General features: G+C 43.4%; 1 protein-coding gene across 3 annotated transcripts; it reads left to right on the top strand.

Moving 5' to 3' along the window:
• The first annotated feature begins 1,030 nt into the window (after positions 1-1,030).
• Positions 1,031-23,409, top strand: RTKN2 (rhotekin 2). 3 transcript variants are annotated; one of them, XM_032952029.2, is made up of 13 exons: positions 1,031-1,541; positions 1,766-1,963; positions 6,597-6,802; positions 7,317-7,375; positions 8,013-8,066; positions 8,647-8,764; positions 9,451-9,651; positions 10,679-10,773; positions 12,341-12,447; positions 14,951-15,073; positions 15,302-15,461; positions 16,712-16,816; positions 21,246-23,409. In XM_032952029.2, the coding sequence occupies exons 2-13, from the start codon at positions 1,781-1,783 to the stop codon at positions 21,674-21,676; spliced, it is 1,842 nt and encodes a 613-aa protein (XP_032807920.2). In that variant the 5' UTR covers positions 1,031-1,541; positions 1,766-1,780; the 3' UTR covers positions 21,677-23,409. The 3 variants fall into 3 exon arrangements, with proteins under 3 accessions (XP_032807920.2, XP_032807922.2, XP_032807919.2); XM_032952031.2 differs by having other exon boundaries at positions 1,773-1,963; XM_032952028.2 differs by lacking the exon at positions 1,031-1,541 and having other exon boundaries at positions 1,589-1,963.
• Positions 23,410-24,689: the final 1,280 nt, after the last annotated feature.

The following is a 24,689-nucleotide window of genomic DNA, read 5'->3' on the forward strand; positions in this document are numbered from 1 at the left end:
TTTACCCTATATTGCGGGGATCACAAAAAAGATCTCCAAAATCTTGAATAAACACAAGATCCAGGTCCGATTCAACACATTACATAAAATCCGTAATCTGGTTCCGTCTGTAAAAGATGTGATTCCGAACATACAGTACCCTGGTGTCTACAAACTAAGTTGCCTCTGTGGTAGTAGTTACATTGGAGAAACCAAACGACATTTCTCGGACCGCATTCGTGAACACAAAGCAGACCTTAAACACGGTAGGACCAACACCTCGGCCGTGGCAGATCACTGTTATAATTCAGTAGGTTCACATGACATTAACTTCTCCAAGACGGAGGTTCTTTGCAAGCCATCTGGCTACCATGAGAGATTCGTTCATGAGGCTATCCACATATACAAACACAGAGACAATTTCAACCGAGAAGATGGATTCTGGCTTAGCAATCATTGGAAGGATTTGATAAACCATTTCGGGTCTTAATTGATTTTTCACGCTTACGGTGGCTTTCAGACCACATCCATTATTTTCGTCTCCCCCTCCTCTTTTCCGAACATAGATGGACTCGTCCATCTGAAAACAAACTGTCAAATCGCTCTCCGTGGTGCTAACGTTAAAAATAACCCGCCACTTTTTTCAAATTTTCTTGCTGTGGTTTTCACACCTGATGATGATTGCTTGTGTTGCAGTCGAAACGTCGTGAGAATTGTATTGTTTTATATTTTTATTATTTTATTGTTTCCCTTCTATGTGGTGACTTTACCGAAAGAACCAAGAACATTATGCACTAATTTAGGTTTGGAGGGATAACCTCTGATCTGGCACCGGGTATTGTAGGGCTGCTCCAAATGAGTGCAGGGGGGGGCACTATTTTATTTTTTAATTATTCACCAACACACACTTAATAATGTTTCGATCCACTTAGTTACACGAATATAATCAAGAATCGACACGATACTGTATAACAATTGTGCGCGTTACGTTATTGTTTCAGAACTATATTGACCCTCACCACCCCAACCCCCCCCCCCTAATTGAGCCTGATGGTATCGCCCTCATTACCGCCTCAATGCTAATTAAACCCGACCCGTCTATTCCACTGCAGAGAGAATTCCAGTTCAAAGCGCAACTCCACGTGAACCTCGATATATATTGAGTCCATCGGCTTGTTACGAAGCAGCATTCGTCGAAGCGGGTAACCTCTGGAAGGGGGTTTCAACGTGCGGAATCTTTTAATTGTCCTGGAGAAATCCGATGAGCTGAGAAGCTCTTTATTTACTTACAGACGTCCATTCTGGGGTCTCGGCAGCAGTCGAGACTTGTTAAACAACTGCTGTTGGATTGCACCAGGCGTTATTATTGACAAGGGCACTCCATCTAAACTCCGAGAGCGCTCCACCCCCCCGTGCATCAACAACAACAGCAGCAGCTTCGCCGGGTATAACGTTCAAACGTATGAAGCCGACGTTTCGGGCAATATCGCCGCTTAAATAGCGCACACGAAGGAGAAGGAGGAGGAGGATATCTTCTGAAAAGTTGCTCCTTCATTGACCAGGTGAAGAAAGGCTCATTGTCCGAAACGTCGCCGCGGGTGTCCACCACCCCCGCCACGACTCGCACGGGATCCGGGTTTTCAAAAGTCTCCATTGGCGGGCGAGCCGGACCCGGACCCGGTTCCCCGCGCTATTTGAATGTTGTGAGCTGGTGGCGTTGTCCGCTTGTTGTTTTAGTCCAATTCTTGTTTGTGTGTTTGTCCATCGGCCCTCGCGTCTCCCTGAGCCGCCAGAGTCGGCCATGGCGATGTCGGCTCGCTGGGCCGCGAAGCGAGAGCTCGGCTCGGTCGACGACGCCGGAGGCGCGGGGCCTCCCGCGGAGACGAAGCGACGCCGCGGGGCCTCCACCACCACCAGCCACTCCTCCTCCACCACCTCCACCACCCACTCCTCCACGTCGTCTTGCGGCCTCGCAGCTGCCGGGGTAGTGCACACTCGCCCCCCCCCAACCTACCCCCCCCCCATCATCATCTCCATCATCCTCCCATCATCATCATCCCGTTATCTCCATCATTATCATCCCGTCATCTCCATCATCCTCCCATCGTCATCATCCCGTCATCTCCATCATCATCATCCCGTCATCATCATCAACTCGTCATCATCATCATCCCGTCATCTCCATCATCATCCCTTCATCTCCATCATCCCATCCCATCGTTATCCCGTCATCATCATCCCATTATCGCGTAGTCACTTTAAGATGTTTTCTTGTTCATGTTTTTGTTTGTTGCGGGTGCACCCGATTCAAGAAGCCGAATGGCTCACAGGGCTATACCAAATAAATGAAACTGAATCATCATCTCCATCATCCGATCATCTCCATCATCATCCCGTCATAATCATCATCTCATCAATCATCCCGTCGAAATCATCCCATCATGATCCCAACATTATTCTCCTCCACGTTCCCCATTGCTGTTAGCGTTTTTGTTATTCGCCTGTTGCCGGATTCGTAACTCCTAATGCATGGAAAGTTGTAGACGACAGCAACAGTAACGAATCTTAACATGTGGACTCATCTGCACAGCTGTCAACCCATACGGTTTACCCCGTAATCTTGTACAGAGAAATTGAGTTTTCACGTCCATAAGGCGTGCAGCCGTTTCAATACGGGCAAACTAAAATATATAGTTTTTTTTATCTGTTTGTGTTTCTCCCTTGTGATGGAATGAACGTTGAGATTTATAAGGGCACGGGGTGACCAATAAGGTCTGCATTGGTCTGTAATAAGGTAGGCAACTGATAAGTGGTTGGGAGGTAAGCGTCTATATGTATGAGTGAACTTCTTTCCCACCGTACGTAGCCAAGCCCGCTAATCGGAGGTGCGGAGCGGAGGGACAACAAACTAAACACAAAAAAGCAGTTCTAAGGACCGACTCATGTAGGGCTTACAGTGAGGGAAAAAAAGTATTTGATCCCCTGCTGATTTTGTACGTTTGCCCACTGACAAAGAAATGATCAGTCTATAATTTTAATGGTAGATTTATTTGAACAGTGAGAGACAGAATAACAACAACAAAATCCAGAAAAACGCATGTCAAAAATGTTATAAATTGATTTGCATTTTAATGAGGGAAAGAAGTATATGACCCCCTCTCAATCAGAAAGATTTCTGGCTCCCAGGTGTCTTTTATACAGGTAACGAGCTGAGATTAGGAGCACACTCTCAAAGGGAGTGCTCCTAATCTCAGCTTGTTACCTATATAAAAGACACCTGTCCACAGAAGCAATCAATCAATCAGATTCCAAACTCTCCACCATGACCAAGACCAAAGAGCTATCCAAGGATGTCAGGGACAAGATTGTAGACCTACACAAGGCTGGAATGGGCTACAAGACCATTGCCAAGCAGCTTGGTCATTTCTTTGTCAGTGGGCAAACGTACAAAATCAGCAGGGGATCAAATACTTTTTTCCCTCACTGTATATAGCACGCGCTTGAGTCACGCATTGACAATGCATTGGGTAAAGGTGCAGCCCTGCAATGGCTTGCCCAAGCCACTGCTGGCGGAAGGGCCTCCACTCCAGGGGGAAATACCCACGCTTTACCCCACCGCATGCGATGTGCCGATCCACAAGCTGGACAGGCGGAGGGGTTTCTGAACATTGCCCCATTGTTTCAGCTGTCGCGCCGGGGGATCGAACGGAGCCGTCGACCTCTGTTGAAAGTCCAATCATTGTGCTTATTACGCATTACACCAGTTGTTCTTAACCTTTACTGCAGCCTTGCACTCCTTTGGTTCTCAGTCGTGAAACACGTGTATAATGTTCATAAATACATAGGGGTTTGATGGAACAAAGTAGTTGTACTTACGTGCCCGTGCTTAGTTTTTGTTTAAATTATTAACTTTCTAAAAAATCTGGCCATGTCTCACACCCCCAGAAAGGGCATCTCGCATCCCCCAGGGGATGCGTGCACTCCAGGTAAAGAGCCACTACATTACACCATGGCCGCGATCCTCGCGTGTTAATAATCAAAGATGAAGTCCAAAGTCAAAAGGCCTTTATTTAGCAGTTTGCTCGATAAATATGAGAGAGAGAGAGAAATACTTTTCAAATCACGGTCAGCGAATCGGTGACCTCCACTGCTTGGCGTATTAAACAGAATGGCTTTGACTTAGAATCAATGTTTCTGCATCATTTAGTACTATTAACTGTACAAGTATGTTTATATTACTAGGTAAGGCCCACTAAGCGATATATTGCTCTTTTTTCAGAAGCGACTTGCCCACAAATGATAGCTCAACAAAGTGGCTTATCATCATGTGCAAAATTATAGCAGCCTAAAATACTCTAGACGCACGTTGATTTTACAATTCAAATCTCTACTTAAAAAATAATAATTAGGGTATGACTGCTTGTATAACTTCACTCATTGGTCGAGTCGCCTTCTTTCCACCCACGGTCCACGCAGTCCAAAGCAAAAAACGATTTAGGATTGGCAAAGTAACACGCAACATGTGATCCTGTTTAGCCAGTTGCTGGGCTAATTTACAAGGGAAGATCTTTGGTGTGTGGGCACAGCAGCAGGGGCAACAAGAACAGAGGACAAAAACATCAATATTGCAGAGAACAGGGTCGTTCAGGAATATTGCACAACTAACGAAGTATTTGGCGGTCATAAACTAAACGCACCAGCATAAGCTCTATAATTCAGTTTGAGTGTTACACATGTCCTGTACTCATTGGGTATCGTTTTCCATCAATGGGTCGTTTTCCACTTCGCCTTTAACGCCCTCTAAGTCGTGTTCTTACGAGGAATATAGCGGCGCTAGGCAAACTGGGGAAAAAAAACATTAACGTCCACATTAGCGGTGGTCAAACGGCGCATGCACATCGTGAATACGTGCGCACAGGGGGATGGACAATCTAGCGTTGGGCGCTGCAGCCATGTCACGTGCTGCCAGATACTCGACGGCCATGTAAACAGCTAGGCTCAACAATAACAATACATGATAATAGGTTTTTCCCCTTTTTTCTGGCAACAAAACAGGTGTTAAGATGTTAAAACACCAAACTGAAACCTTTTACAAGGAATCATGTCTGCATTAACCACAATGCTTGTGGTCAGAATGCAAACAAAAAACATACTCTGATAATATATGCATTGTCCTTCAAACTGATTGGACCACACCAGAGACAGCTTTCTTTTGAGCATCGTCTCAAACGGTGTTAGACCAGAGGATGCCAAAAAGCGTACAGCCCAAAGACAATGTCACTATCAGAGTAATGAGAGCTCGGGGTGAGCATCTACATCATGGGACCTCCTTTGCCAGTACCAAAATATGATAATAGGTTTTTCCCCTTTTTTCTGGCAAAATAACAGGTGTTAAGATACTCTCTGGTTCTTTCGGAAAAGTCACGTAGGTAGAAAAAATAATAGTTCACGACGTTTCGATCGCAACAACAAGGTAAGAGAATCAGACTGCTGTGGACGAGGCATTATATTGACCCGAGCGGGGGGGGGGGGTTTATGTACTCAGTACATAAAATTAGTGATCTGATCCCATCTGTGGAGGATGTGATCCCTGACATGCAATACCCCGGCGTCTACAAACTAAGCTGTGTCTGCGGCAGCAGTTACATTGGGGAAACTAAGCGACATGTCTCGGACCGTGCTCGTGAACATAAGGCAGATCTGAAACACGGTAGGACCAATACCTCAGCCATGGCTGATCATTGTTTTAGTAACATTGCAGCCCTTTGCAGCCTGTAACACGAATGCTTCTTTACACTCTAATTAGACCAGTTAATTACTATGTCTATTTACCACAGTCTCATCAATCATACTAATTTCCCCGTGTAGACCAAACATTAAATCCACCCATGCAAACTACACTTGCACGCATATTAATGTCCTTCATAGTCTCACTCATGTTAATGACACCACTTGTTTTGATTTCGCCTTTGTTAATCAGTACTATAATTTTTGACATGTACATTAACAACGCTGAAATTAATCACGCATATTTAAACAACAGTCACATTGACGCCTATATTAGCAATACAGTACGTCGTATATTCACTATGTATTCACTCTTTATCAACCAATTTCATCAACCACATTCAATAACACACATCATGGATTATTTAAACTAACTACACATTCATCATTTAATGACAGTGGTGTTAACCACCTTCCTATTTACAACTCTTTACATTATGCTGTACATGTAACCACAGTCCTATATTCCACACCCAGTAATCACACATTAATTAAACTCGCATTAAGCATATGTAACACAATCAAGACACTGGTCACACACAAATTAAAACGATAGTTACACTAATATTTTCCAAAACGTAATAATAATGTCGGAAAATAAATGATTGCATCATCTAATAAAATATAATTTTATATGAATTTACACTACACGAAGTGTATGGTGTAACCGTCATGTATGTAAAAATACCGCAATACAATAATGAGGCTCGTGTATATATATGTTCTTAAATTCACGTGACGTTATTCCATTGCGACCTTCGCGAGTGCATCACAAATGATATAGTAGGCTGTGATCGGGGGGTTGGTGTCGCAAACCCATGTGCTTCCAGAAACACGTGCACAAACTTCGGGAGCAGCTGAGCCGAGAGGAGCGCGTGCGCGAGGGCGTGTGCCGCCTGTTGTCGGCTTGCACGCAGCGCGAGCAGGCGCTGCACGCCGCCCAGGCGCTGCTGGCGTGCAACGCGCGCATCCAGGCGTTCGTCGAGAAACTGCGCAGGGCGCAGGGTGCTGAGCTTGTCCGACGCGCGTCCCTCAGGTAACGGGCGAAATTCGGACCGCCACTGAGGTTGCTTCAGGATGTGGAGGGTGCCTTATTTGGGAGTGCTGGTGTCGGTGCTGCTGGATGTCCCGGGGTTTGAGTCTTAGGTGCCAAATGGAACAAAAGGAAGTGCGCCCAATTGGCTAAATGCCTGCGTTAGATCGGTCTTCTTTGTCGTGTCTCCTGTCCAACCTATGTGGGGTTTTTTTCCCCAGTATTCTGCATAGGACACCGCTTTTGGTGTTGGCATTGTCAAATTTTGAGGAGTGCATTGTGGTGCTGCAGGGCATCTCAGGAGATGATCCGTCGTTTGCTTCTCCTGACACCACTGAGATCCTGTGCTTGATTCTAGAAAGCCACCTCTGATTAATCCTGATTACTAAATTATAGGGATTTGATTGTTGTAGGGTTGTAACTACCAATAATACATAATGGATGGAATGTATGAACATGATGTGCCAGTCTAATGGCTGGTATCAAAGGTGAGCATGGATGTTTGTGTTCCCTATAGTGCTGCAGATGATGATAACAAGGAACGGTCAACATGCAAGGCCAAAGTCTGTCTCTCAGGTTAAAATGCACATATACTCTCATTTCGAATGGTAAATAGACTAAACATTTCATTAAGCATTCTTAGCAGGTACCAGTTTAAACCTAAACAACTCTGTGCAAGGACTGCAAAGAAATATGCTTTACTGAACATACATTGAAAATACTTTTATGTCGCAAGTGCTCTACAGAGCTCCGATTGGCCCCTCCGATTAGCATGGTTAGCTATGTATGGTGCGAAAGAAGTTGAACATACATACATAGCTAAAAACAAATCAAATGTAGACAAATAAGAAATATAAAAGCCCACAAGCTAGTAACAGGAACATGTCACCAAATAAACAAAACATGAATAAAAAAATGCATATATGAAGGAGTAATGAAGCCTTTAAGAACTGATGTTCTTAAGCCGAGAGGCTCAGCGGACAGAATATCTAGTGGAAGACAATTGATGTACCCATTTCGTATAACCTCGATTTAACACGGTTTTGTTGTACAGTGCTAAAAGGGCTGAGTAATATTTGTCTGACTTTAGTTTGCAGTTAAAGATGCTTAATGTGTGGAATGACAGATGTATAAACAACAGCCACTTCAATACATGCATATAAAGTTGGACTTTGTTCACGCAACATGCTAACAGTGCCTCCCTCTTTCACAGACATTCGAATCCCACTCATGTGGAAGGACACGGATCATTTTCAGAACAAAGGAGGTTGGTAAATACATGCTTTTTGTGTTTAGTTTGTTGTCCTTCCCGTGCACCTCTGATTAGCACAGATTGCTACGTACGGTGCGAAAGAGTGTAATTATTTTTAAACCATTAGCAATTAATAATTGTTATCTATCATATAATTGTATGCAAGTGCTGGTATTTTAAGTGAACGAAATATGAAGTATTTTAAGGCAATGTTTAACAACTGAATGGTTGCTTTGAGGATATTATGCATGAGAGGAGATACATTTTCTTTGGTTCTTTCGGTAAAGTCACGTAGAATGAGAATAAAATAATAAATTGATCAAATAAAATAACACAATAATATTCTCACGACGTTTTGGCCGCAACACAAGCGGTCTTCATCAGGTGAAGGGACGAGACTGTCTGGAGGACAGCGCTGGTGAAGGCCGCTTGTGTTGTGGCCGAAACGTCGTGAGAATATTATTGTGTTATTTTATTTTATCAATTTATTATTTTATTCTCATTCTACGTGACTTTACCGAAAGAACCAAAGAAGAGGAGATACATTGTTTATAGGTGTAAATATCTGTTCACTTCTCTGTACGCTTGCTTTCAGAATTCCACAGATTTGCTGTGTTCTGCCTGCTGAAGATGGACACGGAAGTTTTCGACACAAAGATGATCACCGTGGATCGCACAGTCACTGACATCTTGTTCGACAGCGTGGCTGTGTTGTAAGTGTCCAGGCAGATGGATGCATTGCGCTTTCTTTTTAACGTTTGTGCAGCAAAGTCAACTGGACGTCGGTCACCAAAGTTTGTAAGCTATAGGAAAAAGGTGTCCCTCCCAGTCATGTTATGAGTAAAGCAGGAAAATACCATTGTATTCTTTAAATTGAGGAATACAATGAAGATGAGAAATATATTTGCATTTAAATGTATTGTTATGTGCATGATTTGGAAGTGAAGATTTTAAAAAATCGGTTCTTTTTTAATTCCAATAATTGTGGCTCCTACAGCAACCATGCAGCGGTTTACATTTTATGGATTAAATATACGCCTGACTTAGATTTGAACTTGCAACCTTCCGATTGTGAGTTGAGTACTGTGTCAACAGTTTTAATATATAATGTTGACGTAACATGCAATTTCGCCTTCAAAAAAATTGTTGAAGTATTCCATTGCAAAGCACCGTATCCCGCAACATAAAGCTTTGCAAATCCTATGTACGGTCACTCTTGCAAACCATGATGACATATTTTATAGAACACTGCAAGATGAGAAATCTAAAGGCTAGCTGAGAATATCTTAAACACGATGGCTGCATAAACAAATTCGTTCAAATGTAAGTAACATTTTGTTGAACTCATAAGAAACTCATATCTTTGTGGTGGTGGTGGTGGTGGTGGCGGTGATGGCAGCCCTGCTACGGAGCCAGGCTTTGAGCTGCAGCTGGAGGTGTACAGCTGCTGCCTGCTGGAGGACCTCTCCATTGCAAGCACCCCACGCCGTCTCGCCAGCCGCCTCAGCTCCTCCGTGGGGCGTTCCACGGGCCGGCGGGTGCTTCGACAGCGCTCCCTCAGTGACTTGTCGAGGCCCGCTCCCCGTCAACCTCCAGTCAGGTGGCCCCACCGACCCCTACAGCAGCCTCGGGAATACAGAGCAAGGCTAACACGGTGGCGAGATGTTAAATACCTCTCCTGGTATATGGGAGGTTGTGGGTTCGTTCCTGGCCCTGCTATACATTTCTACATGATAAGCCACTTCGTTCAGCGATCATTTGTGGCCAGGTCGCTTCTGAAAAAGAGCTATATGGCTCAGTAGGCCTTACCGGGTAAAATAAAAAAATAGTTTCAGTTTTAACACGTACACCAGTGTTCTCCACTTTCGCTGATAAGACATCATCAGTGTGCGGGCCGCCACACATTTGAAACCATTGAGGCTTGACAGCACGGTGATGGGGGGGGTGTTTTCACATTTGTGTATTGTCGGGGGTGGCCGCACGTCAGGGGCCGCACTAAAGGCCACCAGGGGCCACCAGTGGCCCGCAGGCCTTAAAATGACGAACGCTGATGTACATGTTTTTCAGCACAGTTCGCTTGAACCTAGTTTGCCAGGTGGGTTTCCTTCTCTAAATGTTAAGGAGTACCCAATGGCTGTGTGTTGTCACCGACCACATGATGATTGATTTGGTGATGTGTTTGTTCATTTGAGTCTGGTGTGATTAAATGCACTTCTAAAACATTTCCAGTACTCGATGTGCTTCGTATATTAATATTTACCAATCGGAATGTGTACCAAAGCTGGCTAATCTGTAAATATGCTGAAATGTAACAATGAACGTGCCTTAGGGATGTTTCTACAGTAGCATAACCTTGAAAGTCACTTTTAAAAGTCGCTGAAGACGAACTACCACATTTTACTGCTCTTAACTTCAATATACTGCTAAGATAAGGGCTTTTATAGAGTACTTGTTAAGCCTAGCATTGCATATGTGGGTTCGGTATAGCATTGAAGAAGTCAGGGTATTATTGTTGTGCGTTTTAACCTTTGTAATATATGAACAAACTTGCCTTAAATATGTATATGCATTGTTTGTGAACCATATGTAACAATTGCCTGTGGTACATTTTGTATATATATACATAGAGCGCCTAAGTTCCACTTGCTGGCTCGTGTGGCATTGACGCTGGAGCATGTTTATGATGGCTTCCGGACTCACGACCTCACGATCACGGGCAAAGGTTGGTTTCGGGTTGGCATAGTTTGAATGGCTGTGCTCTTGACTTTGGGACACACTGGCAGATGTCGAGTTCCATCGGCTTTCAATCCAGTATTAATCATAGCTTGTATCCCGAAAAGCCTTGGTGAGTCTCAAGATCTTTTTTTTTTCAGAAGGATCTTGCTCACTATGTTTGACTATTAACATGTGGATGTGAGTACCCAGAGAAAGCTCATCAATGTAAGGGGGGGAACATTCACAGTCTGTGTAGGTAGGTCAGCAAGCTACTTGCTGCCTAGGCTCTTTCCGCATATTGTCCCAACATCATTGCCTATGAACTACACAGTGGCCACGTAACAGTGCATAGATGTGTTGATTCATATCTGTTGTTATGCTCATGGTACACGAATTGAGCAAAACTAGGAACAGAAAACGTCAGAAATAATACAAACAAGTTGGTTAAAATTTGACAAAGCATTCTTTAAATTTAAAAGTGACTCCTAATTGTGGATATTCATCGTTTAATAACTGGTGAATCATTTCATGCTTACTAAAGACACAACTAAAAATCACAGAAAGACGGATCCCCTTGTAGGTATCAGGGCATGTGGTGACAGTGATCACCTAAGATAGCCGGTAGCCACAAGCGTGTGGTGTCGTTGGCACCACACGTACCACCTGTCTGACTGTCTTTAACGGTGCATGCTTTAATTTCAAACCGAGTTAACGAGCGAATGCATGTATGATACGTAGCTTTAGCGATTTCATTTTAGGGTTACCACGATACGATATGTTCAATGCATGTTAAAAGTTTTTTTATAGCAGATAGGATTGTTTCCTGAAAAAAACTTTCTGTTAAATTGCAGTTCATATAGGTAGGCTAAGAAGTACCTTAATTTTTTACTTTACATTTTACTGTGCAATACAGTATTGTAATTAATAAATACATACAGTATATAGTTGATACTATACGGTACTGTAAATTGCTCTGTTTTGCTAAATTATCATCATTCTTTAAGACTCCTGGGTAGGCTAGGACATCTTCGACTTACGATATTTTTGACTTACGATGGGGTCGTCGTAACGCATCTCTATCGTAAGTAGGGGACTATCTGTATGTACATTAGGTATTTGTTATTCAGGGAATGAATGTATGTATGTTGAACTTCTTTCGCAGCGTACATAGCCAACCATGCTAATCGGAGGTGTGGGGAGGCAAGTATTTGATGCACTCTTCTTATTAATCATGTATACTTCAGGATAATTAATGTGACCTTGAATTGATGCTTCATGAATTAAAAAAGGTGGGACGACACGTATAGTTAGTTTTGAACAAACTTACCTGCCTCTTACAGCTTATTGTCCTTTTTATGAAATACAAGTGTACACACTCCTGTTAAGAATAACTTTAAAAATACAAGATTAGAAGTCATATGATGCCGTTATGCTGGACTGATGGTAGTGGGTTTAGTCATGTGGAACTGTGTTAATTTCCTGATTCAAGGTTCATAGTATTGCATCTTCTTTGAGCCTATGAATAGCTCGACATTGCAACACTTTTGGCTTTGTTTTTCTTACGTTCAATACAGAGGGATATTCATATTGGCTGCCACTCTACGGAAACGTCTGCTGTCGCTTAGTCGCTCAGCCAGCTTGCATGACTGAGGACAGAATGACCGGATTCCTTATCGTGCAGGTAAATGTGTAATTTTACCTTATTTAACATTTGGTCCAAAGTCTTTTGAACTAGGAATAACCCCCATTGATATTTACCATTACATTTTTGTCAGTTGAAGCAGTTGGCGGGACCCCGGGGTCCCATCACTGCCCCCGGGTGGGAAAAACCTTCGTAGCGACACGAGTCTTGTTACCTTACCGACAACAACAAAACTAGTGGTCAATTGATTGGCCTCGTCGAGAGCTACTCGGGGCACTAAGTGTCGTAAAAAGTTGAAAAATTACATAAACACGTTAAATTCACCGCCGGGGGGCGGGCTCGCCTTGACAAAGAAGCCGAGGATCGACGGCCGACCGGAGGGCGTCGTCGCCGCACGCGACTGCGGCGGACGCCCCCCGGGGCTTGCGTTTGGCCGGTGGGGTGGCGCCCATCGTGTTGATCGCCGCCTGCTGCTGGCGCTTGTTGGCACGGCGAGTCTGGGCGGGCGGCGCGTTGCTGTCGGGGTCACGAGTGGGCGGACTGAAAAATAATAATAATTATTGACCTGATTTTTGCGGGACCCCGGGGTCCCGCCAAATGATTCAGTTGTGCACTATGTATGTTTGGTACAGTGTCAAGAAAATATGAGGGTATTTTAAAGTTAACCTACACCCTTAGTACTCAGAAACTTAATTTACGGTAATAGCAAGTGAATAAAATGTACTCTATTATTTTAAAGTTATTCCGCTGCTGCACACATGCATTTTCTCCATTGGTGATGTAACACCTTGTTGCCAGAAGCATAGACACCCGTACCCCACCATTTCAGAACATGTTTTCTCATCCATACATTCATTACCAACTCACGTGCATTTGTGAACGCAAGGCCGTAGCCATGGAGTCAACATTGGGGGGGACCAAATCTTCCAGGGGGTCTAGGGCCCCCCCCCCCAGAAAAAAAAAAAATTTGAAAACAAATTTCCTGCCATTTCCTGCCTAAAATATAAAAAAATCACATACACATGGGATGGACTTTTTTTACAATAATGTCTAATAGTGTATTGTATTACATTGCTCTGTTTTTAATTTTTTACCTTTTCTTGTTTCATTGTATGTAATGGCAGAGATTAGGGATTAATAAAGTACAACCATAACCACAATCATATAAACAGAAATATATGCGTTGTTATATGAAGACAAGTCCAGATATTGTGGGCAAGGTTTAGCAAATTGTTGTTTTTACTTACATAGCATACAAATTATTACTTTTTAAATATTGTTTGTAGAAATATATTGGGGGGGACATTTTTAGCATATTGAATATTGTGTAAACGTATACACCGACTACGACTGGTATCGAAACAATTGTGTGTACCACTCAACAGCTTCGTATATTTTCGGCTGGTTTTGACAGTTTTAACCAGAAATATCATCACCATTATATTCTCACAAACACACACAACACACTGTTTGACCCCATCTTTGGAAACACCAGTACTGCTCCGCTCGGTTGTGAAGTCACTTTACATTCGAAGTTCACAGAATCTTCCAATAGTGCTCGACAAATGTACTGTCATTTTGTTTATTTTATAATAAGCCACAACAATATATGCAGGCTAACCTTGAAGGTCCCCTTATACTACTTTAAACATTGCGATGCCCATGATTCATTGTTCCTTTTACCAAAGAGGTGTTACCTTCAGTTGTGATTTTCAGATCATCGTACTTTCATACAGGTGTTAGATATGCATGATTTTTATATTTTTCTCATTTTATACTTGATGTACAACAGTGTTCTTCACTAATTTTCAGAGGGGGCCACTTTCGCCAATAAGACATCATCAGTGTGAGGGCCGCCACACATTTGAAACCAATTGGGTTTGACAGTGATGATGATGGTGGGGGGTGTTGTCACGTGTTGTGTGTTGTCGGGGGCCGCACGTCAGGGGCCGCACTAAAGGCCACCAGGGGCCGCCAGTGGCCCACGGGCCTTGCAATGAACAACACTGGCATACAGTGTGATAGACTAGATCCTATACCAGTATTAATACACACTTGTTTACGAAGGAAAGTGTCACAGATTACAAATATTTGTTAACGGCGGATCCAAATTGTTAACTTTTTCTATATTTCCGTCAAATATTTGTGCGTGCCGGAGGAGACCAGGATGGAGAAGCTTCACAGTGAATAGCACTTGAAACTAGGTGCAGATAGCCGATCCGACATCCCCTTGCTGCCCTGCCTCCTGCGGACACCTCATTACAGGTGGTAGTCTCACGCACCTGATGTTGCCATCGCTGCCTAATCTGTGCCACTAGTTTGGCAGGGATGCACCACCAAACATTAGCTCGTAAGAGAGTGACTGGTTTACCGCTAGCACCAAACTTAACAAGCTGAGATGACAAACGGGGGTCCCCGAATTCAAGGAAACTCTTTAGATTTTGGAATTGTGCGTCAACGTAAAGCAACTTGCATGATTTTTCTTTGCTTCTGTGCCAAAGTTGTGCTCGTGCAGCTCTTTTCACCATCGCGGTCTCAACAGGATGGAGACAAGCAAGATTGCAAGCTCTTCTGTGTGCTCATAGAAGGCAAGCTGTTGTGTTTCGCCACGCCACAAAGCAGGGCCAAGGGACAGGAGCCAGTGTTCATCATGCCCGTCAACAAGGTGACCCGAGAGACACACGGACACACAGAGAGAGGTGGTGGAAGACAACAACATTTTTTCTTAAACACTGCTCTTCAGATTTGCAGGACTAAAACGTACCTTTGCGTTCACCTGTAACCCCCTGCTCGAAGTCGTTTGTGTGTGCTGCCACATCTGGAACAATGAGGCGTATCCTGTAGTGTGCGTTGGCGCACGATTAGATCGGCGCGCATCGTCTTTGCCGCACAGGATACGAGGATGCGCTTGGTGGGTTGTGAGGATGGCGTGGATCGGCTTCAAGTGCGAAACATGGAGTCGGCACGGTGGCAGAGTCACACGCTGCTGGCACATCGCTCCCCAGACCTACTGGCCTGGCTGGAGGCACTCCGCCAACACGTTTGGGATCTCGGTAAGAACATCGAATGAATCCTTTGTTTCACGTTGGAACATTTCCACATTTCCACTGGAAGCTATAATGTCAGGCCAGGCAACGACAAAACCTAGTGATTTACAGAGGGAATGATAGAATCTTTAAACCATGTGTGACATCTTATTTCATAAAGCCTCAACTTTAGGTGTCGGTTAATTTTGATAAAATCTTTCATCTCGTGTTTTTGGTGAATTTTTTGTGCTGTTTTACATCAAATTTGGCATAGAATTACTTTCCACCCAATAAATGAATGTGGACACAAATATGCTTACATTGGGCGTCCGTCAGTTTACTTATCGCACGGGTAATGTACACATTGACACAAGGCTTGTAAAGTTTTGAAACAGAGGTTGCCAACTCAGCCTTGATGGCTATTGGTAATGAATATCTTTCGATGTCAGCATTATAGTTTCAATTATATGCATTTCCTTCATGTTTATTTGATGTGGTAAAATGTTTTGCCTGCAAGGCCTGGCTGTGAATGCTGATCCCTTTCCTTAATTCAATGAGCATGTCTTGTACAGAAGAGAAGCCATGTTCTGATAGCTAAATGAGGTTTTGTGAACGTAACAAACAAAATAATTTTGCACATTGACAAGATGCCATACATTTTCAGTGGATTCATTGAACACATAGCAGGACGTGTGGTCTTGGCTGAGTGTGTACAGTTTTTTTGTTTATTTGTGCTCCTATCAAAAAAGTTAAACCCTGCCAAAAATTGTACTTCGTTTGCCTGTGTAAAATAAAATAGCCACTTTGTATACAGTGCTCCAAGACAAAGTATACACTGTGAAAACTCCAAGTTGTACCCATGCAGTGTGCTGTTGTTTGCAAAACCTCATATTTGCATTGATAACATACATTTTCAAATTCCAATTGGTGTCATTCATGAGAATGTTGCAGTTGTTGGATTTACGGAGGCCTCTTTACACCGATGCCCATTGCCTTTGCAATGTATCGAACTTGCGAGCCCTGGCTGTTAAAATGCCACCCCAAAATGCTCGTCATATTCTGCCGTCTCATCTCGGTTATGCAATTCTCCTCTGCCAATCATCTCGTTGGTCAACCCATGACACCTGGGTCTGTCTCGTGACCTCCTGCCAGCAAGCTTTCGATGCTTCACATGGCCTTAAAGTGTACATTTCCTGGTACAAGCGCCGTGGTGACGTCACTACCAGTTGGTGGCGAATGGTGGTTGTTGTAATTCTCCTTGGCTTGTGCTATTCCAGACAATTGGAAGCAGTGCTGTAACAAGGTCATGGCAATTGAAGAGCTGTTGCCCAGGGCAGCTAATCTGCAGTCAAAGCCAGGATCATCTCTTTATTATGACATGGGTAAGTTGGATGTGTGCCTAAAAGATTAAATTACACAAATAATTTATCTGACTGGGAATTTTTGAAGACTGTACCAGTAGGACATAACTTTTTAACACTTTTATACATGCTATGTGTCAATTTTACAGTTTTACTTTTACAAACCAGTAGAAAATCTTGAGTTCTGAATGAGAGGGCCTACTTCTATATATGGTATTACATAGGTAGTAATTTGGTTTTGGTTTAGAGGTAATATATTTTCATGAAACCCGTGTTGAAGATTGAAGTGAAAAGACAAAGATTCTAGATTTGAAGCTTTCATGACTGCAAGGATCCATACTCTTTGGTTCTATTCGGTAAAGTCATGACAGCACGGTCCCTTCACCTGATGAAGGCCACTTGTGTTGTGGCCGAAACGTCGTGATTTTTGTCGTTTTATTTTTTACCTACGTGACTTTACCGAATAGAACCAAAGAGTAAAGACAAAGATTATGGCGGCGCAGTTCAAAATTTACATTGAAGTGCTACTAAGGCAAACTGGCACCTATGAACATTGTAAAAGCAACAGTACATTCCAAATTGGGCTCACAAGATCTGTTGTTGTTTTATGGAAAAATCATGAACCTCAATTTGCTTTCTTCTGCATAAAGGCTTGCAACAATAATAAGTCAAATCTTGACTTAAAGCTTTCGTGACTGCAGGAATTCATATTATTTGGGTCTTTCGGTAAAGTCACGTAAATAGGTTCAAAATGTATAAAAATAATCAACAAAAACCCACGACGTTTCGATCGCAACACAAGCAACCGTCTTCAGGTGGAAAAAAGGGGGGCAAACTGATAAAGGCAAGATGTTTTTAAAGGTTTAAGATGGGCATAGCCCAAGTGTCAGAACGGAGTAAAGCTATCACCCAAACCGTTGGGAAAGAACCATCTGAGGACCCAATCGAAACCATTACCTTATCATACATAGCAGGGGTCACCAAAAATATTTCCAAGATCATGAGCAAACACAAGATCCAGGTTCGATTTAACACAGTGCATAAAATTCGTGATCAGATCCCATCTCTGAAGGATAAGATCCCTGACATGCAATAACCTGGCGTCTACAAACTAAGCTGTGTTTGTGGCAGTAGTTACATTGGGGAAACTAAGCGATATGTCTTGGACCGTGTTCGTGAGCATAAGGCAGATCTGAAACACGGTAGGACCAACACTTCAGCCGTGGCTGATCATTGTTTTAATGCGGTTGGCTCACACAAAATGTATTTCTCTAAGATGAAGGTACTTTGCAAGCCCACCGGCTATCAACAAAGATTCGTTCATGAAGCCATCCATATAATAAGACACAGACACAATTTCAACCGAGAGGATGGGTACAAACCTCAGCAATCATTGGAAGGACGTCATCAACCAGTTTAAGTCATAACTGGCTGTGATGATTCCATCTTGTCACCTTCCGATGTTATTTTTATTTTACTAAAGATGTGTTGCCCCGGCATTGGGCGCACCAAAATTCGTTAATTTCTCCAGGGCTCATGCACCTACCCCTTCTCTTGATTCTCCAATTTCACATTAACATAACCATCTCTGCATGAAGTTGGACTGGCTACAAGTACGAAAAGTTGTTAATTTTCCACATTAACATAACCATCTCCACTTGTGCTGGCCGCAGGGCCTTGTGCCCCACCCACTTCGTTCTGACACTTGGGCTACGCCCATCTTAATAAACCTTTAAAAAACATCTTGCCTTTATGAGTTTCCCCCCCTTTTTTCCACCTGAAGACGGTTGCTTGTGTTGCGATCAAAACGTCGTGGGTTTTTGTTGATTATTTTTTGTTGATTTTAAACCTATCTACGTGACTTCACCAAAAGACCCTAATAATAATTCTGCAGACTGCATCTTTAGATATCTGTTGATAATGATGATAATACCTTTTAAAGCCTAATTTTCGAGGTAGGGTTGGTGATTATGCAAATGTGTATGAAGCATTAACAGCCCTTTTTATCAGCCACTGCTGGATGAAGGCTTCCCCGTGCTGTGTCGATTGTAGGGGTGTGTTTGACCATGCTTCATCATGCTGGTCGGTGTGGATCAGTGGAGTGCAGGACCGATTTAGATATCGCTTGCCACTAATGTTAGCTGTGCCCAGGAATTGAACTCGAGGTACTTGGTTCGTAGCACAGTCGTGCGAACCGCCGCACGACTGCTCTACCCCAAGGTGGCCAGTAGATGGTGGTAATTGTGTTTATGACCTGCCTGCTGGCATTATGTGCTGTTGTGTGTCGGCTAACAATACAATCTATCGACAAACTGACAATAGACATGTATATTAAAAAAGTCGTGAGATAAAACTTAGTACGGGCCAGTTCATTTGAAGGGTACTGTGAATATTTAACATGTGGAATAAAGAAAGGTATCACATAGTAAACCCAAAATATTTCATCTTGACTTAAAGCTTTCATGACTGCAGGAATTCATATTCTTTGGGTCTTTCGGTAAAGCCACGTAGATATAATAAAAATAATAATAATGTGGGCACACGTGAAATTGATCTTTCCAAGACGAAGGTACTCTGCAAACCCATTGGCTATCAGCAAAGATTTGTTCATGAAGCCATCCAGATAGATAGACACAGACACAATTTCAACCGAAAAGCTGGGTACAAAATGAGCAATCATTGGAAGGACGTTATTAACCAGTTTAAGTCATAACTGGCTGTGATGTTTCTATCCTACCTGCCGATGTTAGCAGTTATTTCCGACTCTCTGAGTTACATTACCAGGTTAAATGTCTTTACATTAACAGGCTAAATGTCTCACTAACACAGCCACTGTTGCGGTGGTTTTCTTACATTGACATGCTAATCTCCCACAATACAATGGCCACCTCCACAGCTTCGTCGTCGTGGAGGTAGCCCAGCTCTCCGATCTTACATTGACATGCAAATTTCATGTCTAGCCCCGCCCACTTCGCTTATGACCCTTGGGCTACACCCATCTCAAACCTTTATAACATTCTGCCTCAGCAGCTCTCCCGCTATATTTTTTCACCTGATGACGATTGCTTGTGTTGCGATCGAAACGTCGTGATATATATTTTTTTCTGTCTACGTGGCTTTACCGAAAGACCAAAAGAATACAAAATATTACAATTTGTATACAGCAAAAGCTCTGTCTGGCATTCATGAGGAATGGAGGGTGTCGGCTAATCAAATATGCCGGTTATCTGAGAGTAACACTTATGGATCACCAAATTTCCCAAGTACGTAAAACCTTTCCAAAAAAAAACCTAAGCCTACATTATAACTATGATGAAAATAAATAATAAACTCTTAAAGATGTACTCAGCAGTCCGTTGTAGAGCATTCTAAGTTGATTGTCGAGAAGCAGTGTGGGCCGTTTAGAGTACAGAATACAGTAGTGCAGGATTGTATGTACAGACTGCCACTAGCGCCACCACTCGGCAGCGTCCTGAAGCTTCCGTAAACAACAGGTCAATGATGAGTGCACGGCTGTCGTGAAGGACGATTCATATTGCCGTCTATGACAGATGCCGGTGAATAGAACATTCGGGATGGTAAAGTGCCGGATAATGGAGCTTTTGCTGTATAGGTTCTACATTGACTGCAATTTATTTACACTTGTAAAAACACAATGTCAAACAAAATTTGGGTAAGGCCTCGACATCCGCGAGGCTTAGATTCTTGAAAATGTGCACGAAGGTAGAATTCACGAATGTAGATGCGATATTTATATGGCGGGGAAATAAGAAGGGGTAAGGTTCCCGTGTCCGTTGAACTTACCGGAGAAAATGTAAATGTTTCACAACATTAATCCTGTACTGTACATATAAATAACATTCATATACTTGATTACAGTTTACAATAATGCAAATAAGACAACAAAATAGAGCCAATGAAGTGAAACATATCAATAAATTATCTTGAAAATTTTTAAGTTGTATTTACCCTGGATGATGATGATGGTGGTGATGTTGGAGAGGAAGTGAAAGTGATTACTACTTTTTGAGCTCTCTCTTCCTCCACTCGACGCTTAGACCCCATGATCGACATAAAATAAAAACACCACAAATAAGGAAAAAAATTGCACAAAAGGCAACGGCACTTGAACAGTAAAAGCTTCGGGCATGTGAATCACGGCACAGCTGACGACACAATGGCTTGGGTGCGCACACTGTGGTCACGATCCACTGCTGTACTGCACAGTTTACACCTCCCCCATGATGCGATATTCTCAAAAAGAACTTGTATCAAGCATTAAATCTCGAACAATCGAATTTTGCCAAAGAAAAATCCGCGAATGAAGAGGTTTTACTATATTCTGAAAAAAAGTCTTAATCCTCGGTGACTCATTCCTGCATGACTAAAACTGCTTTATTTTGTATTTATTATGGGCCCCAATTAAATTCCGCTTCATCTTTATTCACAGACATCAACTCTCCGAGCAAAAACATTTCCCCGCTGCCAAACGATAGAGCCCAGCAGCCCGCCGATATGCCAGGTGCCTGCGGCAGCCTCGCCACCGTGCAGTGTGCGGGGACGGAGCCGACGCTCGAGGCGCCGGGCGACGCGGCCGATGCGAACGAGCCGGGAAGAGGACGGAGCAGCAGCGGAATCGCTCGTCCCTTCGGCAAGAGCGCGGAGAAGCGTCCCGCCATCTGCGGGGAGCGGCGGATGTCCCTGGACGGAAAGCTGGCGGCGCTCAAGCATCGAATACTGCAATGGCCTACGGCCGGAACCCCACGCAAGATCCGGACGGCTGGCGGCCCCAGTGAGCGGCGTGTGGCGGTGGCGGAGGCCGCAGTGGCGGGAATGGGAAGGCCGCCTCTCCCCCCGCGGCGCTGCACACTCCAAAAGTGACGTGCAGAGTAGCTGCGGGATGCGTGGTTAAGGAGCCAAAAGGTGGACAGGAGCACACGTCTTGTGCTTGGGGATTAAACGTCGTATGATTAGAGTTGGGGAGTCCCTCATCGTTTCGTCGTGGAGGGGTTAGTGCTGGAGTAAGGGCTAGATTAAGGTTGTAGGCTTCGTCGGAGAACAGCGTTGCCAGATCTGTAGAATCAAAGCTTCGCAACGAATGGAATTCACACCTCGAGATGTAATGAAAAATAATTTAAAATGTGATTTTTTTTTTGTTACAAATAATGAGAGTAAAAACGATACAACATTCTTGGTTCTTTCGGTAAAGTCACTGTTACCGAAAGAGCCAAGAATATGAATCCCTGCAGTCACGAAAGCTTTCAATCAAAACGATACAACAGTTTACATACAGCTCAAGGGAAGTACGTGGGCTGAGGCGGCTGGCAGCTAATTATCTCGCCTGCAAATGCGATGCAATGAAGCCCAATGACCAAGTTAGCAATAGTTATATAAAAAAATATATATCTTAATTTGGCCAACTCAAGCTCTGAATGTGTCGGATGACTGACAGTCAAGAAAACCACCCTTCAAAGATCATTCAGGAGTGCCGTTTCGCGTTTGGTTAGATAATTAATTCCAGAAGTAATTATCTGGTGTCACCGTTCGATGTAATTCCTGAATGTGATATGATGCTCTGTTGACTTGCAGGAGTTCTGGAAAAAACATGGTTCGTTGCTTCATAAGACCATAATAGAGCATTTGGGATATAACTGTCGATTAGAACATGAAATGTAGCATGTAAACAGAAAATTACGTTTATTTCTGGTGCTAGCCAGTTAAAATCTGCAGCAGATGTCAATTGCTTTACTAATGAGATAGCCGTTTGGTGTTTTTCTGACTTTTTTTGATCTGGAAAGATTTGCAGGGTGCTAACGGTTGATGTAATCTACGTTCAACTGCCGTGCTTGTGAACATTTTGGTAATGTTATCATTGATGGTGATGCTAAAACTACTGTTGTTTGTGATACTTGATTGCTTATTTTATTTCAAAGTTGTCTTCCTTGTAGCGCACCAACTACTGAATGAACAATTACTGGGTTGCAGGCGATGCCTGTACATTTCCCATTGTTCGTACCTTTAATGTGCAGTGGGAGTTTTATAGTTCATAGCATTTAGCTTTTGAGTGTGTCTTGGGTTTAAAATAGACCTCAGTTTTTGTTGTGGTTATTTGTAGATTGAGAAAATGGTACATTTTGTCAGATGACGTAAGAGTAACGACTCTGAACGCGTTTCAGTGCTGATACGGAGCAGTGTGGTCCAGTGCTAATTCTTTGGCGGTTCTTAAGGACAGTAGTGGAAATGTAACATTTCCCAGATGGCGGAAGGGTAGTCCAAAAGGACACCCATTGACTATTACATTTGCAAAAAAGTGGTACGTAATTTATCGACTAACAAGATGATGGGCTGCATTGATCTCTTCCTGAGATTTGAACTCACAAACCTCACAAATGTGAATACAATTAACTCCAACCAAGTAACCTGGCTGGATTAAAAATGCCGGTGAGTGTGAAGTTTGGTATAACTGCGTGTTACAGTACTTGCGATGTAATATTGTTTCCCTCACTTTCAAGTGGAACTGCAAGTCGACAGTTAATGTAACGCATGCCTCTTGACATTTACCACAAATCCCCAATGCTTCGCTTTTGTTACCAATAAAATAACTGCGCTGGGAATGAAGTTCATGACGCATTTTTCAAGCGTGAGCAACGAGCGTCGCACGAATAAACAGTTCAACAGAAAGTTGCTACATTAAAGGCTGCTGTGTTGGACATTGTGTGTGTGTGGGGAGCGGTAGTGTAGCGGTTAGCACGCTGCGCCACGAAGCTGGCCACCAGAGTTCGTCTCCCGATCACGGCCAACACCACCGGTGACGATTATCTGAGCCGGTTCTGGGCCTCCCCTCCGTCGGCTCGGCCTCAAGTGAGTACCTGGTGCGGTGTGTCGTGAACATCGCCACTGGGGAGACAAAGGCGGCCGGGCGTGGTGTTGGCCGTGCCCGCCTTCATAGGTGCAACTCGCTAACAGCACTGGCCCCAACAGTTTGTTAGAAGCTATACGGGGGAGTCTTTGTCTTGTATAATCGTGCGGCTATCTTAGATATTTACCTGAACCATTTATCGAAAAGTAAATATTATCTTCGACAAGTCATTGGTTTATTCATAAGCCGGGTTTTGGTCGATGAGTTAAACGCGTTGATGGTGCCAATGAACTGATCTGTGGAGTTGCTCCTTGCCACTGATGAAGCACACGACATCATCACCTCGCCTTGCCTCGTCACGGAGCGTGAACCGTCGGTCACGCGAGCTCCCGGCGGTCATCGCTCGCAGCATATTTATGTTTTGGCTGCTCGCCGTCGAACAAAGACGGCAGATGCGCTTCTGCGGCCGTCTGGAACGTTCTTTCCTTCCGATATCAGGAAGCCACGGGGGAGCTATGCACTGCTAAATCATCCAGATTGAAAACTCGTTTCTTCAAACTACTGTGCAGTACATATTCTTAGCTCTTTCGGTAAAGTCACGTTGAAGGGAAACAATAAAATAATACAATATATATAAAACAATAAAAATTCTCACGACGTTTCGACCATAATACAAACGGTGTTAAAGACATGGCGTTTGGTTTCTCCAATTGGAGAAACCAAACGCCATGTCTCGGACCGCATTCGTGAACACAAAGCAGACCTTAAACACGGTAGGACCAACACCTCGGCCGTGGCAGATCATTGTTATAATTCAGTAGGCTCACATGACATTGACTTCTCCAAGACAGAGGTTCTTTGTAAGCCATCTGGCTACCATGAGAGATTCGTTCATGAGGCTATGCACATATACAAGCACAGAGACAATTTCAACCGAGAAGATGGATTCTGGCTTAGCAATTATTGGAAGGATTTGATCAACCGTTTCAGGTCTTAATTGATTGTTCACGCTTACGGTGGCTTTCAGACAGCATA

The sequence above is a fragment of the Petromyzon marinus genome, chromosome 11, assembly GCF_048934315.1.
Source record: "Petromyzon marinus isolate PM22_M1 ecotype Great Lakes invasive population chromosome 11, UKy_Petmar_22M1.pri1.0, whole genome shotgun sequence".
In the NCBI taxonomy this organism is placed as follows: Eukaryota; Metazoa; Chordata; class Hyperoartia; order Petromyzontiformes; family Petromyzontidae; genus Petromyzon; species Petromyzon marinus.

Coding starts and splice junctions, on each gene's coding strand:
- RTKN2 (XM_032952029.2), top strand. CDS start 1,781: ATGGCGATGTCGGCTCGCTGGGCCGCGAAGCGAGAGCTCGGCTCGGTC. Junction 1,964..6,596: donor GCGGCCTCGCAGCTGCCGGG/GTAGTGCACACT, acceptor ATGTGCTTCCAG/AAACACGTGCACAAACTTCG. Junction 8,067..8,646: donor TCATTTTCAGAACAAAGGAG/GTTGGTAAATAC, acceptor GCTTGCTTTCAG/AATTCCACAGATTTGCTGTG.